The sequence below is a fragment of the Natator depressus genome, chromosome 20 (assembly GCF_965152275.1).
Source record: "Natator depressus isolate rNatDep1 chromosome 20, rNatDep2.hap1, whole genome shotgun sequence".
NCBI lineage: Eukaryota > Metazoa > Chordata > Testudines > Cheloniidae > Natator > Natator depressus.
The window spans coordinates 5,823,697-5,841,295 of record NC_134253.1 but is presented as its reverse complement, the minus strand read 5'-3'; the positions used below and the strand labels follow the sequence as shown (position 1 = coordinate 5,841,295).

Below are 17,599 nucleotides of genomic sequence, written 5' to 3'. Positions count from 1 at the left end.
AGGGTAGCATTTCCTATTCAATTCTATTGGACTTCTCAGTCAGGGTCAATCCTAAAAGTAAAGGAGTGAAGGTGCGTTTTTGTTGTGCTTGTTTTTCACCTGCTGATCTACAGCATTACAATATTCAACAGGAGGTTTCCAGTCATCAATGCACAGTAGTGACATTTGCTAGTGGAATTCACAGCGTTCTGGTTTTAGGTCCAATGCTGCACCTCCTCACTCAGGTTAATGCTCTCATTGCGCTTACCGCACTGGTCAAGATTTTCAGAAGTTTCTGGTGATTTTGGTCACTTTGGCTTTTGGGTGCCCAACTTGAGCCAGTTTAAGGGGGCTCTGATTCTCAGAGAGCAGTTTCTGAAAAGCGGTCCCCTGGAAGGTATCGCAAATCGTGAAAGCCCCCGAAAATCACAAGAAACTTTTGAAAATCTTGGCCAGTGGAATTACTCATAAGCCAGATTCTGCCAGCCATGTCCGCCTTGAATGGTACTCCGCTATGCAGTTAGTTCCATTAACTTCAATGGGATACTGCTCTGCATAAGGAAAGCAGGCAGCTGAGACCTTGTCTTGAGCTGGATTTTTGCAGAGTTAGGTGCATGAGCAGCCAGCACAGATAATGGATCCAGAATTAGAGGCTTAGGGGCATCATCATCGTATCGTAGCTTGTTTTCTGTTGGTAACTTTCCAAAACTAGTTTCCTTTGCCTGAGAACTTGAAAGAATCTGAATTAAAACAGATTTTTTTATTGCAGTCAGAAAACCTGATGCTTGCACAATGTATGTTCCCCCAGCATTCCTGTTGCCACTTATTGCCGGTTATGTGAGTCATTAACACCTGAAGCTCATTCAGGTAAGAAATCAGGAAATTAATCATTTAATTAAACCTCCAATGGTAGGGATAAGGCTGAGTTGTAGCAAGGGGGTGCTCTAATCACGGGAATGTAGAGTTTAGGAAGAGCTTGGTTGCTTACATATCTGGAGGTTACATTTAAAAATGTAACGTTATCTATGACAAAGATAATGACATCAGCTCCCATGTGATCTGTCCAGACATTGCCATAGCAACATGCATTCCATTCCAACATGCATTGGCTTTATGGACGATATCAAGACTTCGATCCTCCTCTCATTGATATCGACATAAGCTGTGAGTCTCCTGACCTCAGTGGACCGATACCGATGTAAAAGGGAGAGGAGAATCAGGCCCAAAGTGTCTTAGCTTAATAGATACCTTCCCATAACAGCAAGGGACACATTTTCAGCAAGTGTAAATTGGCGTATATCTATTGACTTCAATGGCGCGACCTCCATTTACACCAGGTGGGAATCTGGCCCCATTTACTCCGGTGGAGCAATGCCAAGTTATGCCAGCGGGACCACAGTGTGAGTATTCATGAAAAGTTTGAATGAAAAAGCATAAAATGTTCATTTTTATTTTAATGAATGAATGACTACACTGGAACGTGTAAGTATGCATGTTGCCACCAAATAATGTTCATTCACTGGGTCATTACGAAGAGTATCAAAATGTAAAACAGCTGGCGGCATGAGACACTAAGGCATGGAAAGGTCGCGCAGTGTCTACTAAGTCCTCTCTTGGGCAATATTGTCATGGATTGAGGGCCAAAGCTTGCTCGTTTTACTCGCTTGAGTAATCCTGTTGAGGTAAATTGAGTCACCAGCATGAGTTGGGTTTGACCCAGCAGTGGGACGTTTGCATGAGCAAAGAATGCAATGTACACTCCTTCTTTCCAACATGAATTGTCCAGCTGTTTTGCAGAGGGTCAACCTCTACTCACATTTTGTCATCTGCATGATCAGGAGCGAGGCTGATTGCATAAATCAGGCTACCAGGGCATGGTACTAAAAGATCAGAAGTGTCGGTTTGCCTCATAATAATACTATTAATCCCTGGCCTTTCTATAGCTAGGCTTGGCAGACTTTGATTTCTATTTTTTTTATATACATTTGACCAATATCAATGTCTATTTTTAGGCATTTTAAAAATGTTTCTCAATTTAAATGTTCAGTTGCACAAAATTATGGATTTTAAGCATGTTTTTATTTTTATCTATTTATATTTTAGGAATTGCAGGAAGTTGTGTGGAGGCCAGAGAGTGTGTGTGTGGGGGGGACACACACAATATTTTTTTAATGACATTGAGATTCAGAAAGTTAAAATGTTATCATGGTTAAATATGCAACGTAAATATCCTTAAATCAAACTCTAATAAGTTCTCAAGCTGCATTTTTCTTCCTCTGCCTGTCTGTGAATTCTGATGGTTATCAATCAAAATATTATTTTGTTGGTTGGCGTGTGTACTGTGAGGTTGACTTTTACCGACATTTACTGATAAAAATCTAATCCTTCCAAGCTTATAGCTCACAAAGCACTTTAAAAAGGAGGTCAGTATCATTATCCTCTTTTTACATTTAGGGAAACTGAGGCACACAGCAGGAAGTGTGGAGGATCTTGGGAACTACAGGCCAGTCAGCCTCACCTCAGTCCCTGGAAAAATCATGGAGCAGGTCCTCAAAGAATCAATCCTGAAGCACTTACATGAGAGGAAAGTGATCAGGAACAGTCAGCATGGATTCACCAAGGGAAGGTCATGCCTGACTAATCTAATCGCCTTTTATGATGAGATTACTGGTTCTGTGGATGAAGGGAAAGCAGTGGATGTATTGTTTCTTGACTTTAGCAAAGCTTTTGACACGGTCTCCCACAGTATTCTTGTCAGCAAGTTAAGGAAGTATGGGCTGGATGAATGCACTGTAAGGTGGGTAGAAAGCTGGCTAGATTGTCGGGCTCAACGGGTAGTGATCAATGGCTCCATGTCTAGTTGGCAGCCGGTGTCAAGTGGAGTGCCCCAGGGGTCGGTCCTGGGGCCGGTTTTGTTCAATATCTTCATAAATGATCTGGAGGATGGTGTGGATTGCACTCTCAGCAAATTTGCAGATGATACTAAACTGGGAGGAGTGGTAGATACGCTGGAGGGGAGGGATAGGATACAGAAGGACCTAGACAAATTGGAGGATTGGGCCAAAAGAAATCTGATGAGGTTCAATAAGGATAAGTGCAGGGTCCTGCACTTAGGATGGAAGAATCCAATGCACCGCTACAGACTAGGGACCGAATGGCTAGGCAGCAGTTCTGCGGAAAAGGACCTAGGGGTGACAGTGGACGAGAAGCTGGATATGAGTCAACAGTGTGCCCTTGTTGCCAAGAAGGCCAATGGCATTTTGGGATGTATAAGTAGGGGCATAGCGAGCAGATCGAGGGATGTGATCGTTCCCCTCTATTCGACACTGGTGAGGCCTCATCTGGAGTACTGTGTCCAGTTTTGGGCCCCACACTACAAGAAGGATGTGGATAAATTGGAGAGAGTCCAGCGAAGGGCAACAAAAATGATTAGGGGTCTAGAGCACATGACTTATGAAGAGAGGCTGAGGGAGCTGGGATTGTTTAGTCTGCAGAAGAGAAGAATGAGGGGGGATTTGATAGCTGCTTTCAACTACCTGAAAGGGGGTTCCAAAGAGGATGGCTCTAGACTGTTCTCAATGGTAGCAGATGACAGAATGAGGAGTAATGGTCTCAAGTTGCAATGGGGGAAGTTTAGATTGGATATTAGGAAAAACTTTTTCACTAAGAGGGTGGTGAAACACTGGAATGCGTTACCTAGGGAGGTGGTAGAATCTCCTTCCTTAGAGGTTTTTAAGGTCAGGCTTGACAAAGCCCTGGCTGGGATGATTTAACTGGGAATTGGTCCTGCTTCGAGCAGGGGGTTGGACTAGATGACCTTCTGGGGTCCCTTCCAACCCTGATATTCTATGATTCTATGATTCTATGAAGTGATGTCATCCAGAAGGGCAGCTGGCTGCTTCTACTTCCATCTCTGTCTGTGGAGTTGTTTTTGCATCAGACATCAAGTGTGGTACATCCTAACAAGGAGCAATAGGTCTAGTTCTCTTTTGACACCTGTGTAGCTCCTTTGACGTCAATGAAGTCACTTACACCTCCTTAAGGGAGAGAAGAATCGGTCCTAATACTTTAGGCTTATGGCAGGAAAAAAAAAAAGACTTGAAAATATCTTGTCCTGGTTTTATGCCTTTTGTTTATCTGCTTTAGTCATTGTTTGATGGCATTCCAGTATTAATAATAAACTAATAGTTTGTGTTCCAACAGCACATCCATGGCTCAGCACCCCAGCGTGCTAGGCTCTGTACATATACAGAACAAAAAGATGCTTCCAGTCCAAATATACTTTAGAGTCTAAGTAAGGTTTTCTTAGGTGGTCCTTTTAAAAATGCAAGAGCTCACTCTGCATGACACCAATCACTGATTTCAATGGGAGCTTGAAGTCAGACCTCTGAAAATCAGGTCGTTTTTATTTAGGTGCCTAAATCTGGCTTTAGGGGACTGACTTCAGGCACCTGGGTATGAAAATTTAGCCCTGGGTTTATATTTCAGTCTGCAAGAAAATTGAATTCGCTTGGCATTTATGTACACTTTAAACCCTCAAAAGCACTTTGCAAACGTAAAGTCCCAGGGGCAGCTCCTCAGCTGGTCACGACAATTGCCACCAGCTGGTGGATCTACCCCCAAATCTGCAAGGGGCCGTGTGTTCTCAGCTCCCGTTAGCTTTAAAGGGAGATAAAAATGCACTGCGCCTCCCAGGGTGGGGCATGTTAACCACTGCAATGAATCCTTGCAACACCTCTGCAAAGTACACGATCGTGATCTTCATTTTACATGTGGGAGAAACTGAGGCCCATCAAAGTTGTGCCCTACCCTGTCCTATATGGCAAAGAAGTGGCAGCTGCGACTGGAATCCTGGCATGCCTTTCTCCCAGCAACTTTTCCCTTCCTGTTTGTCTTATGCTGCACCCCCTTTATATGCAAATACATCTCAGACTTTGTCTACGCTGAGCGGCGATTCTTACACCTTTCAGATTTCTGGGCTGAGCAAAGTGACTGGGTTTTTTTTCTCTGTAACATTATAACATCCAAATCAGGTTTCTAGTTCAGTAGAATTTCCTCCCAGTCTGAGATCTTGCTCTCGTGTTCAGAGGAAAGCTCTCCTGGAAAGACAGTGAATTCCAGTGTCTCCCAGCCCTGCGGGGTTGTTTGTGCTGCTGGGATACAGGTTTCTTTCGCGGTTGTTGTATGTCAAGGTGATTTATTCTCAAAGAAGCCTATTTTGCAAAGAGGCTGTGCACAGAGTTAATTTGTCGTCTTCTGCTTCTGAACATTTATGCGTTCTAGCAACATTGTGTATTCACCAGAAAACTGGACCGATTCTGCCATCAGTTAAATCTGGAGTGAGCTGTAGCTCACGAAAGCTTATGCTCAAATAAATTGGTTCGTCTCTAAGGTGCCACAAGTCCTCCTTTTCTTTTTGCGAAAACAGACTAACACGGCTACTACTCTGAAACCTGACTTCAAATGAGTTAATCTGGATTTGCACTGGTGTAAATCAGGGATGAATTTGGCCCAATGTCTCTATATAAGGCATTTCTCAATTGACAGGGAGACACTGGACCAGATCATTAAGAGGTATTGTGGGCTAATAACTGGGGGTATTAAACTGGGATTCAGGAGACACAGGTTTTATTCTTCACTCTGCCACTCACCTGCTGTGTGAACCTGGGCATTCGTGTTCCGTCTTTGTGCCTATGTTTACTCTCTTTCTTGTTTATTATGTGGTTGTAGGGTGTGGTCTGTTACAATGGAACCTGGAGCTCAGCCAGGATCTCTACATCATATTGTAGGAATAACAACAACAACTAGTGAAATCATAATGGGGTTACATTTTATATACATGGGTGTAACTGAGATTAGCATCTGACACCTGTGATTTTGGTAATGACCGGATTTAAGTTAGACCGAAACTGAGTCAATCCTTAATCCACATCATCTTCAAGCTATGCCACTTAGAAGGACTAGGATTGAAACTGTGATTGTCAGAATTATAATTAGGTGGGGAAATCAATAAATAAAGGCCTGAGCTTCCTTTAAGATAAGCCTAACACAACAGCATCAATCCGCTCTGTGAACAGTTATTACAAAAGTGCAAGGAAGAAATCCTAGGTGAACATTTCTGAATGCATCCCATGACGTGAGCTGTAGCTCATGAAAGCTTATGCTCAAATAAATTTGTTAGTCTCTAAGGTGCCACAAGTCTTCCTGTTCTTTTTGCGAATACAGACTAACACGGCTGCTACTCTGAAACATTTCTAAAATAGTTTTACAATCATGTGTTTTCTTGCTACATGAAGCACTCCAACAATGCTGTCATTTAAAACCCTAAATTCGGAAGTTACGTAAATCGGGGATTAATGCTTGTTTTAGGTTCCCTAGAACAGTGTCTCTCAACCTTTCCAGACCACTGTTCCCCTTTCACGAGTCTGATTTGTCTCGCGTGCCCCCACGTTACACCTCAGTTAAAAGCTACATGCTTCCACATTCAGACATAAAAATACAGAAGTGTCACAGAGCACTGTTACTGACAAATTGCTTCCTTTCTCACTTTTATAATATAATTATAAAATAAACCAACTGGAATATATATATTGTAATTACATTTCAGTGCATAGTATATGGGGCAGTATAAACAAGTCATTCTCTGTATGCAATTGTAGTTTGTACTGACTTTGCTAGTGCTTTTTATGTTGCCTGTTGTAAAACTAGGCAAACGTCTAGATGAGTGGATGTACCCCCTGGAGGACCTCTGCGTACCTCCAGGGGTACGTGTACCCCTGGTGGAGAACCACAGCCCTAAAATATTCCACCCTCCATGTCTACCAATGCATCTAGGTGTTTTATGCTCTGTTCCAGCAAAAGAACCCCACAGCCGCACAACTTGAATTTGAGTTATTTCCCCCAAAGCTACCAAAAAACGCAGTGAATGTCTCTTTCTGATCTTGCACCTTAAGAAATGCAGGAATAGAAATGTAGATCCATAGTGTCTAAGGCCAGAAGAGACCACTGTGATCAGGCCATAATAGTCTTTCCCCGAAATCTTTCAGCAAAATTATTTTTGCTAGTTAGTAGAGCTGGTCAAAACATTTTGATGGAATGTGCATTTTCAACTAAATAAAAACGTTTACAGACAGTATCTGCTTTCCTTGACAACTTTTGATCAGAAACCCAAAACCCAAGTTTTTCCAGTTTTCAGCCAAATACGTTTCCATTTTCGGAGGAAATGTTTTGGCTTTCAGTTGCCAAAAACTGAAAACATTTGGCTAAAAACAACAAGAAGAAGAAAGTCGGCTCAATCTTCAGGTTTTCAGTGTTCATGTTTTTGACAAACCTTAAACATTTGCCATGGGAAAAAAAATCCCATTTTCCTTCTTATTAATACATCCCTCTACTGTAAAAGATGGTGCAGAAATATTCTGTACTATAAATTCAAAAATAGGCAAGAACACATCATAAATTACAATCCAGTTTTATTGGACACATACCAAACAGTCAAAAGGGAGTATAATTATTGTGTGTCATTATTATTGAAGAAGTGTAGAAATCTGTAGCCTTTTTTAGTGGTGCATTCTCAAAAAATAACATGAAGGAATTTCATGGCAAACCTGGTATTTATAAACTGGATAGTACACATGAAGGTGGTTTGTTCAGATTAATTTTCGCTAAAACACACAGTTCTGGAGATTTTTGCGGTACCATTGCTACTGATGACTATACTCACAAGAAGTGCAATATAAAATAAAATTATCGAGTACTTCTGGGCCAGATTCAAATTTCAGTTACAAATATGGAATAACTCTATTGAGACCAAGGGACATATTTCCAGATTTACATCAGTGTAATTTACATCAGAGTCTAACCCCCTTGGACAAAGATATTCTTCTCATCTGCTGTATATGTTACTTGAATTTTCCACATAAGTGTTTTAGGAATTGTACTATAATTTTCTTAATATCAAATTAATCAGACTTAAAATTGCCCTGTTGGAAAAGTTAACTGTTCTTAAAGGTATTTTTTTAAACACAAATCCACTTTCTCTCCTTCTCTTTGTATTTCTCTTTCAACACTGTGGAAACTCCTGTGCAGCGATCTCAGGTGGAATTTTCAAAAGCACTTATGGGAGGTAGGAATTGGGGCCAGATTTTTAAAGGTTTTTAGGCACCTAGTGTGACTACATGTAAACTGCATGGTAAATCTCATGTTTGCCTTTGGTTTAGTTTTGAAAATGTAACACAACGGGGTAAACTTTCCTTTCAATAAGAGAACACGAGGATTAGTATTTGATAAGCCATTTGTAAATCTAATCCGCATGGCTGTAGCTAACATTTGCAAACACAGTTATCTAAAGTCAGTTTCACAACTTTAATTCCCTTCCTTAATCAATATCCAGGGTCTGAATATATGGCCTTATTTTCAGAAGTGCCGAGTGCTCACAGCGTCATTGACTTCAACAACAGTTGCAGCTGCCGAGCATCTGTGACGATTAGGCCACTCATTTTAGGAACCCACATATAGATTTTGGGAGAGATCTTCTCAAGCACTAAAGAGATTTAGCAGCATGAGTCCTAATGACTTTCAACTGGACGCATGTGCCTAAATCCACTCGGCTCTTTTGAAAATGTCTCCCTTAGATTCTTAGGCTTGGGTACCAGGTTTGAAAATGCTGACAACCTCTCAGGCCACACAGAATGCAACAAACGCCCCTGTTCACTTACGCAGAGACTTAACATTTAAACAAAGGTTTAGGTCCCTTTTAGAAAATGCTCAAGCACACACGTAACTTGAGCACATGTTTAACAGCTTTCCTGAATGAGGACCCAAGTGCTTAAGAACTACTATACCAGGAGGCAAAGAAACAGCCATTCACACTAGAATTATAAAAGGGGTGGCTGAAGGAATTCAAGATGCTACAGGGGGTTTCTTGGCAACGTGATGGATTGTTGCCGCAGGGGCTAGTATCAAGTTATGCAGGGTATGTGTGTGTGGGGGGGTGTATATCTATTACTTGAGTTGTGGGGAATTCCTCAAGCTTAACTTTTTATGGTCTTTTTGCTGGAAGAGGTTGTGGAGACAATTTTCACGCCCACGCTGGTTCCCACCCCAGCGCCTTTCCCACTTCCGGTGCTGAAATTTCCTCCTCCGGCACTCAGCCCGCTGCCACCTCCGTAGCCAAGGCCACTGCCCCCTCCGAAGCCGACTCCGCTTCCAAAGCTGAACCCTCCGCCTCCGAGACTGAGACCACTTCCAGCTCCATAGCCGAATCCTCCTCCGCCTCCTGCTGAGCTAAAGCCACCAGATCCTCCTCCTAAACCAGCTCCGCCACCAACTCCAGCACTAGAGCTGACCACCGCTGCAAGAAAACCACAGCCTGGTCAGATGCCCAGTTGAATCAGATATTCGGTTCCAGTGAAACATGGACTCTTAACTGGCCCTACCGGTAGGGTTGCCAACCCTCCACGATTGTCCCAGAGTCTCCAGGAATTCAAGATGACTCTTTAATTAAAGGCTACATCATGTGATGAAACCTCCAGGAATTCGTCCAACCAAAGTTGGCAACCCTACTGACTGGCATTGGGTATTGAACCTGGGACCTCTGACACTAAAAATGTGGGCTCCGCCTCTGGAGATAAAAGACTGCAGAGCCTCAGAGATAGCTAGGCACCCAAGCTCCATTGAAATCAAGAGACAGTACCTGTCTAAATGAGCTGGGGCCAGACCGTGTAACTATCAAGAGGAGCAGACCCTTTAATGGCTTATGTGGGCCAGCCATAGAGGGAGCAAATACCCACACTCGCCTAGCACGGGTTACATAAGCCCAGACACTGCCCCGGACAAGAGAGAGATACTCACAGTAGCTGACAGGGATGACGCCCTCTCCGCTCAGCCTGTGGGGGAAGGCAGACAAGAGGAAGGTAAAAGTCACATGGAGGAGTTCGGCTTTTAAGATCGACATACTGTAAATACGGGAAGGAAGTTGATCACAGCTGCTTTTTCCGGCCAGCTTGCAGTGCTAAGATCTTCAAAGACTCATTGACTAAAAGGCCAGAATGGACTGTCATATTCATCTAGTCCATCGAAACAGTCTGTTTTCATGTTTTCCTAGGAGGCTAGTCTGTTTCTGTCCGTGGAGCCTAAATGCCTTTAAAAATCTGGCCCGAAGTGAATTGCTCAACATCACAGGAGAAGGGTGCAGTAAAGCAGGGAACCAGACCCGATTCTCCTAAATTGTAGGCTAGACTAACCACTGTACCATCCGTCCTACCTGAATAGGGAAACCAGCCCCCAACAGAGTCATTGTAATTTTGCAAAAGATTAGCCACTCCGTGAGCTGGGCTGAGAGTCAGCAGATGCTGCTCCCTGTGGTCCCTCCTCCATATGTTTGTTGTATCCACCTCTTGTCTCTTGTCCTGTGCGAGGACTTTGTAAGCTCTTTGGGGGCAGGGACTGTCCACCTCCTAGCCCAATGGGCTCTGGATCGCTGATTGGAACCTCTGGGTGCGACTTCAATACAAATAATAAAGTGACTTGGGTTCTATTCTGTCTCTGCCATTGACTTGCTGTGTAACCTTGGGAAAGGAAGTATCTAGCTATCCCCATACATACACATTTATCTATCCATCCATCCTCCATACACACTCCTCTATCTATCTATATGTTATCCTGAATTGCTATATCAATCTGCATATATAACTTTCTCTCTCTCTCTATGTGCATACATTATTATCTATCTATCTAGGGATTTATATTAGACTCACCACTATGTACACCTCAATTCTCTCTCGGGGCCTCAGTTTCCCTGTTTGTAGAATAGGAATAAAGACACTCCCCTCCCTCCATTGAAAAGTGCTTTGAGAGCTGTCAGTGAAGAGTGCTGTATCTCAGTGAGTCAGAAGCATTATGATCACTCTCATGATCTTGCACCTACCTGCTCTCCTCTCCCTCCAGCAGCTTTCTGTAGGTAGCGATCTCGATATCTAGCGCCAGCTTGACGTTCATCAGCTCCTGGTACTCCCGCAGCTGGCGGGCCATGTCCTGCTTGGCCTTCTGGAGAGCATCCTCCAGATCAGCCACCTTCATCCTGGCATCTTTAAGAGCCAGCTCGCCGTGCTGCTCGGAGTCTGCGATCGCCGTCTGCAGATTGGTGCACTGCAGGGGAAGGGAGTTGGCTTCCTTTTAATTACCAGTCATTTCTCTCTGTTTTTTCCCCTCTCTCCTTTAACAGTGCAGAATTCACAGGCAGAGAGCTGACTCCTATCTGCCTTTGCTGCTGTTAGCACCCGGCGGGGTGACTGGCCTGTACATTTCCGTAGCCTCTGTTTGCCAGAAGCTGGGAATGAGCGACAGGGCATGGATCACTGGGTGATTACATGTTCTGTTCATTCCCTCTGGGGCACCTGGCATTGGCCACTGTCAGTAGACTGGATACTGGGCTAGATGGACCCTTGGTCTGACCCAGTAGGGCCGTTCTTATGTTCATTGCAGCTCTTTGCTGCATCATCGTCACCACTAATCTGGGCTGTGCTACTGAGGAAAAAGATCCAGTCAGAGAGTGGAGACTGATTTATATGTACTGCTGATAAGTCTTGTGTTGTAGTGTTTAGAGCTATGGCCATCTCTGCAGCGTACAAACTATTGTGAAGGGTGAGTCTCTGGCTTAGCAGGAATGATTTCGTGCCGTGGAGAAAAGGCAGATATGTACGCGGGTGAGCACGCATGCACACCACTGCCCTCTGCTGGGTGGAATGAAACTACTTAAGTGTGACATGTCGCCCTCTACTGACTGCAGCTGGTGTGGCTATACATCCTCACTGTACTGCAGCTGATAGCGTGGGGCAGAGGGCAGGAAACTGGGTGACAGGAGCAGGCAGTTCTGTCTTCTCCTGTCTCTAGTGATAGCCCAGGGGTGGCCAACCTGTGGCTCCGGAGCCACATGCGGCTCTTCAGAGGTTAATATATGGCTCCTTATATAGGCCCCGACTCCGGGGCTGGAGCTACAAGCGCCAACTTTCCAATGTGCCGGGGGGTGCTCACTGCTCAACCCCTGGCTCTGCCACGGGCCCTGCCCCCACTCCACCCCTTCCCATGCCCTCCCCTGAGCCGGCCGTGCCTTCGCGCCTCCCCCTCCCCCCCAGAGCCTCCTGCACGCCACGAAACAGCAGATCGGGAGGTAGGAGGAGGCGCTGGGAGCGGGGTGTGTGTGTATGTGCTGCTGACGTGTTACTGTGGCTCTTTGGCAAGGTACATTGGTAAATTCTGGCTCCTTCTCGGGCTCAGATTGGCCACCCCTGTGGTAGCCGTTCCTACCTGGCTCCTTGCATTCTCAGTCTCAGCCCGTAACCTCTGGATCAGCCGGTTGAGCTCTGAGATTTCTCCCTTTGTGTTCCGCAGGTCATCGCCGTGTTTCCCAGCAGTGGCTCGCAGCTCCTCGAACTAATATTCAGAAACAAGAGCAAAATATATATATACACATATACACAACCTATTGCCCAGCCATGCACTTTACCGAAGCAGCCATCCATTGGGGCGGCAATAACTGCATAGCTCTGTGCACTGTTTTTAAAGAACTGAACACCCAGAGAAGCATCCGGGGTCCTCCGTTTATAGATCCGCTCACCTTGTTCTGATACCATGACTCAGCCTCAGCTCGGCTCCTGTTAGCAATGTCCTCGTACTGAGCTTTGACTTCATTCACGATGCTGCTGAGGTCCAGGTCTCGGTTGTTGTCCATGGACAGGATGACGGAGGTGTCAGACACCTGGGCATTCAGCTGGGCCAGTTCCTGCAGAAGTACATGAGCGTCTGAGTCAGCTTTAGAGCAGAAATGTCCCGAAAATGCTGGATGTGATTCTCCTTCCATGTACACAGGTGCAAATCAGGAGAAAGTCCATTTGGGCCAGTGAAGCTGCTCTGGATTGACAGTGGTGTAGCACATCAAAAACGAGTTCACTATCTTTTGAAGTTTAGGTCCAGATTCCAGTGTAAATCTGTGTAAATCCAAAGTGACTCCACACCTGTATCAATCCAGAGTGACTCCACAGAAGTCAATGAGGTTACTCTGGATTTACAAAGGCGTAGCTGAGATCAGAATCTGGACTCTAGCATTTTTATTTAAGCCGAACACGGAGACAGGAGCACACTGGGAATTGGTATTATTCAAAACCACTCAGGGGATGTGAAGTCTGACAGTCTAGCAGTCTGAGAAGGTAAAGCTGAGTGGTACATAGTCACTGCAGTAGCCCTAAGTAGTACAGTAGTTATGTACTTAGAAATTCTAAGGATTATTCTCTCGTACGATAAAAAGGCATGTGTTTTTATTTATATTGCAGTCGCACGTAGAGGCTTCAGCCGAGGTCAGGGCTGCATTGAGTCAGGCATCGTATCAACACAGAATGAGATAGACCCAGCCCTGAAGACCTTATGATAGAAGTAGACAAAACAGCAATGAAATGACTTGACTCCAAGATCACACAACGGCTAAGTGGCAAAGTTAGGAACACAACCCAGGTCTACCGACTGCCAGACCAATGCCCTATCCAATGGACAAAACCACCTTCTGTGGTGGTGGTCTTGATTCCCTCCCACATTAAGCCTGCTCATGAACATAGGCCATATTTAATTTCCTAGCAAAGACGCCAAGAGAAGAAGCAATACCGCATCGTAGAGGATTCTGAGGAAGTTGATCTCATCCATCAACTCATCCACCTTGGCCTCCAGCTCTATCTTGGTCATATAGGCAGCGTCAACGTCCTGAGAAACACCAAGCACAGTCACAACTGCAACCTAGCAGCCTTGGCTGGAGCAGAAAAGAAGCTAAGGATTGACTAGGGGTAAAGATCAAGCTGCCTTTCCGGCTCTTTGTGGGCTGGGGAAGTTGGTAGAGACACTTCATTGCATTGCTGACTTTTAAAGGACAAAGCTCAGCTAAGAGGTGCATAGAGCTTATAGGGGAAGAACTCTGAAGCATTCTGGGCCAAAGATAGGGAGAGTGTAGAGCCTTGGGTGCATTTTTACCCAGCTGGGCTCACATGGGGGTTGCTCACAATCTCTCCCTTACCTTTCTGTCAGGTCCAGGCCAGCTCTAGTGTAGTGTCAGGGGTGTGGGAGTGGGGACAAGATGCTACCTCCAGCCCCCTTGGAAGACCTAGTGGGACAATTGAAACTTGTAGGGCCAAGGAGGCATTTCAATGGGATTTGGACACCAAGCTCTCTTAGGCATCTTTGAAAATTTCAGCCTCCGATACCGAAAACACTATGAAAATTGAAATTGATCTTAGCACGGCTCACCTTCTTGAGCACCACAAACTCATTCTCTGCGGCTGTGCGCCTGTTGATTTCGTCTTCGTATCTGTAGGGATGGAGGGGAAGCAGGGCTAGATCTTGTTCATGGAATTGGAGAGGCAGGAAGGCAAGAATTTCTTGGCTGAGCTCCCATTTGCAAATGCCTGTTTCTAAGATTGACCTTTCTTGAAGCATGGTTATCTTTTCTACTGAAATATAGGGTAACGCTTTTCACAAGTTGCACTTCTTTTGGTCTTGCTGACTCTTTGAAGTTTTGGCTTCAAAACGGGAATATATATGTTTAGAAAAAAGGGAAATCTTCCCAGACACTATCTTCATGAGCTGCAGCCCAGGCCAGCAATTGGCTTTCACTTCAAAATTTAGCTTCACAACATGATCTATATTTTAAACGTCTCTAAAATGTGTATGGGGGGGTCATCTTAAAGCATGAGCCTCTGCTGATTAAACTAATGGAACAAATGCACTTGTTTGGAGCAGTAGAAAACTCATAAACATTCTTTGTTCACCAGCCACTAGACTCACAAGGTGTTCCATATATCTCCTCAGCAAACATGCTCCATCTCCTGGTTTTTGCCCCTAACACACTCACATGTGCAAGCTTAAGATTTGGGCCATGTTTGTTGGCAATGCCTGGCGTAAGCATGAAAAAATGTATGAGCCGGTTGGAGAATGGAATTCCCCCTCTGGGGGAAATTCAGACATTTCAAAATTTGTTGTCACTCTGAATCAGAACAGAAAGTTGGCATTTTGACATTTTTCTCAGTGTGGAAATTCTGAAACCTTTTAATTTGAAACTTTGAACTGTTGTCTTCCGGTGATATCAGATTGTTTTGTGCAGATAATGTTAAAATATGATAGTATAATATTAAATATGTGTCTGTAAAATATAAACTGTAATATATAGTTCAAATCATTCTACCATAAAAGTTCAAACAAAATGAAACAAAACAGTAAAGTCCAAATGAAACTTTTCAACATTACCAGCATGAAACGAGAGTCAAAACAATTCATTTGAATGCTTTTCCATTGAACATTTCATCAAAATCAACATGTCCCCATGAAACTTTTTGACTGCCTTTTCCAACAGAAAACTGGTCCCTCTAATTTTTTTCAGCTAGACCTAATCGCAAAAAAGCTACTGTACAGCGACCTGACATCCATCTTCCAACCTGAAACAACTGTAGAGTGTATAATTCAGCACAGATCAATTCAATGTCCATCCGTTAAACGTCCACTTACTTGTTCTTAAAATCCTCCACAAGGTCCTGCGTGTTCTTCAGTTCGCCCTCCAGCCTCCCTCTTTCATTTAACAGGTTGTTGAGCTGCTTCCTCAGGTTGTTGATATAAGACTCAAAGAGGGGCTCGAGGTTATTCTTGCTGGAATTGGATTTCTGACCCTGATCCTGCAACAGGGTCCACTTGGTCTCAAGCACCTTGTTCTGCTGCTCCAGGAAGCGGACCTAAAACTCAACAGGCAAAAGAGATTTAATGGAAGATATTCGCAAACATGTTAAGACCTGAGATTCAGTAACGTGGCAGTTCAGGGGGCAGGAGAGAACATATTAAATGAATCCCTATATTTTCTCAAAAACAAAGGGCCAAATCCTCAGGGTCTCTCACATTAACGGAGTCTTTAGCCAAGCGATTCTCCCATTGACTAGCTCAATTCCCGAGGCAGGCTGGTATACTAGCTAGGACAACATAGACTGGGACTCAAGAGATCTGGGTTTTATTCCTATCGCTGACCGTCTGTGTGACTTCTGTGCCTCAGTTTCCCCATCTTTGTAAGTGGCGTAATGATATTTCACTTCCTCTGTCGCTAAGTATTGGCTTACTCCAGTTTTCCTTCATTTGGGCTCAGTCTGGACTCAGGTGTACTCCACTTTATGGCATTTTCCTGAGTAGACCCAAGTAAAGACCTCAATACAGAAAAATGGAGTTGTACCTAAATAGGAACTGAGAGAAAATGGATCCAGGACCTCAGCTTGTGATCAAGCATTAGCAGAAAGGTGAGAGTTAGAGGAAAGGCCCCAATCAGAGACGAACACCATTTTTCACTGACATTTCAAATTGTGTCCCAAAAAGGGATTAAAAATATTAATGAAATAATTGTGAATTTTGCAATCTATATTTCACATTTTCCCTCTTTCTGTGTGTGTTTGGGGGTGGGGTGGAGCAAATCAAGTCCCTGTGTGTTCAGTTTCCAATGTTAACCACTGAGAAATTTGGATTCTAGTAGCTATTTAGAAGCACATTCATTTACTGGAAGATTTGAATCAATCAATGCAAAGAGGAAACATTTGCCGGGTGAGAGACTTATTAACTCATGGGTTTTTGTAGATGTCCAAATATGAAAACATGCCTTTTCCATTCCTTTCCACCTATCTACCTTCCTCCGCCCCCCTCCCATCACCGTAGTTTCTGATAAACTCTCACCTTGTCAATGAAAGAAGCAAATCTGTTGTTGAGACTCTTAATCTGCTCCTTCTCCTCTTTTCGCACCTGTTGGATATTTGGGTCAATCTCCAGGTTCAGTGGCGCTAGGAGGCTTTGGTTGATGGTCACTTCTTGGATGGTACCCATGCCAGGTGAATTGCCACCCCCAAATCCTGCTGGACTTCTACCTCCACCAAAGCCTCCCCCGCCACCAAAACCAAGCCCACTGCCACCAAAGCCAAATCCACTCCCAGCGGTTCCAGCACCAACACTGAGCCCACCACCGCCAGCTCCCCCGCCAAAGCTACATCCGCCACCATGACCGAAGCCTCCACCAGCTCCGCCCCCAAATCCACTCCGGAGGTTGCTCCCACCACCGATGGAAATTTTCTTAGTGCCCCCTAGGTTATAGAGGCTCCTGCTGCCAAAGCTGCCTCCAGCGCCGAGCCTTCCGAAACCTCCACCGCTTCTTGACACGGCGACCGAACTGAAGCTGGCTCTGTGGCTACTTGGAACCACAGCAGAGACGGTGCTGAAGCCCCTGCCCCCACCTCCGCTTCGGATGCTGCCGGATTGCCAGCTCATTGTGGCGGGCGAGATCAGCGCTGCTGCGGGAAAGGAGCGGAGTCGCCGAGCGGTGCCCTCTGGTGAACACCCCACCGGAGCCTTGCCCCTTTTATCCTTTCGGGGATCTGGGCTGGGTTGCCTGGAAGTGAAGCGATCAGTTTAGTGCCTTAATGGTTTTGACATTCCTGGCAGGCCGGTGTCAAAATGAACTTGTTAAACGGTCATTGAACTCAAAACACTTCCGTGGAACTGATGGGAGTCTGATAGGCTTCGACCCAGCAGAAGGGTTATCTAGCACCTCATTTTAGTGCAGTGACTT

At 44.7% G+C, this 17,599-nt stretch overlaps 1 protein-coding gene across 2 annotated transcripts; it reads right to left on the bottom strand.

Annotated features, from left to right (window-relative positions):
- Window positions 1-7,499: 7,499 nt before the first annotated feature.
- Window positions 7,500-17,298, bottom strand: LOC141974945 (keratin, type II cytoskeletal 75-like). Of its 2 annotated transcripts, XM_074935014.1 has the most exons (10): window positions 16,714-17,298; window positions 15,517-15,737; window positions 14,263-14,323; window positions 13,630-13,725; window positions 12,593-12,757; window positions 12,283-12,408; window positions 10,904-11,124; window positions 9,829-9,863; window positions 9,299-9,328; window positions 7,500-9,202 (listed from the first exon to the last, which is right to left on the bottom strand). In XM_074935014.1, the coding sequence occupies exons 1-10, from the start codon at window positions 17,296-17,298 to the stop codon at window positions 9,009-9,011; spliced, it is 1,734 nt and encodes a 577-aa protein (XP_074791115.1). In that variant the 3' UTR covers window positions 7,500-9,008. The 2 variants fall into 2 exon arrangements, with proteins under 2 accessions (XP_074791115.1, XP_074791114.1); XM_074935013.1 differs by having other exon boundaries at window positions 7,500-9,328.
- Window positions 17,299-17,599: the final 301 nt, after the last annotated feature.

What these genes read in the sequence shown, in the direction of transcription:
- LOC141974945 (XM_074935013.1), bottom strand. Translation starts at nt 17,298, where the DNA reads ATGAGCTGGCAATCCGGCAGCATCCGAAGCGGAGGTGGGGGCAGGGGC. An exon ending in CTGGAGGGAGAGGAGAGCAG is followed by an intron (nt 9,864 to 10,903) that starts GTAGGTGCAAGA and finishes CTTCCCCCACAG; the next exon opens with GCTGAGCGGAGAGGGCGTCA. An exon ending in CGTCATCCCTGTCAGCTACT is followed by an intron (nt 9,329 to 9,828) that starts GTGAGTATCTCT and finishes GTTTTCTTGCAG; the next exon opens with CGGTGGTCAGCTCTAGTGCT.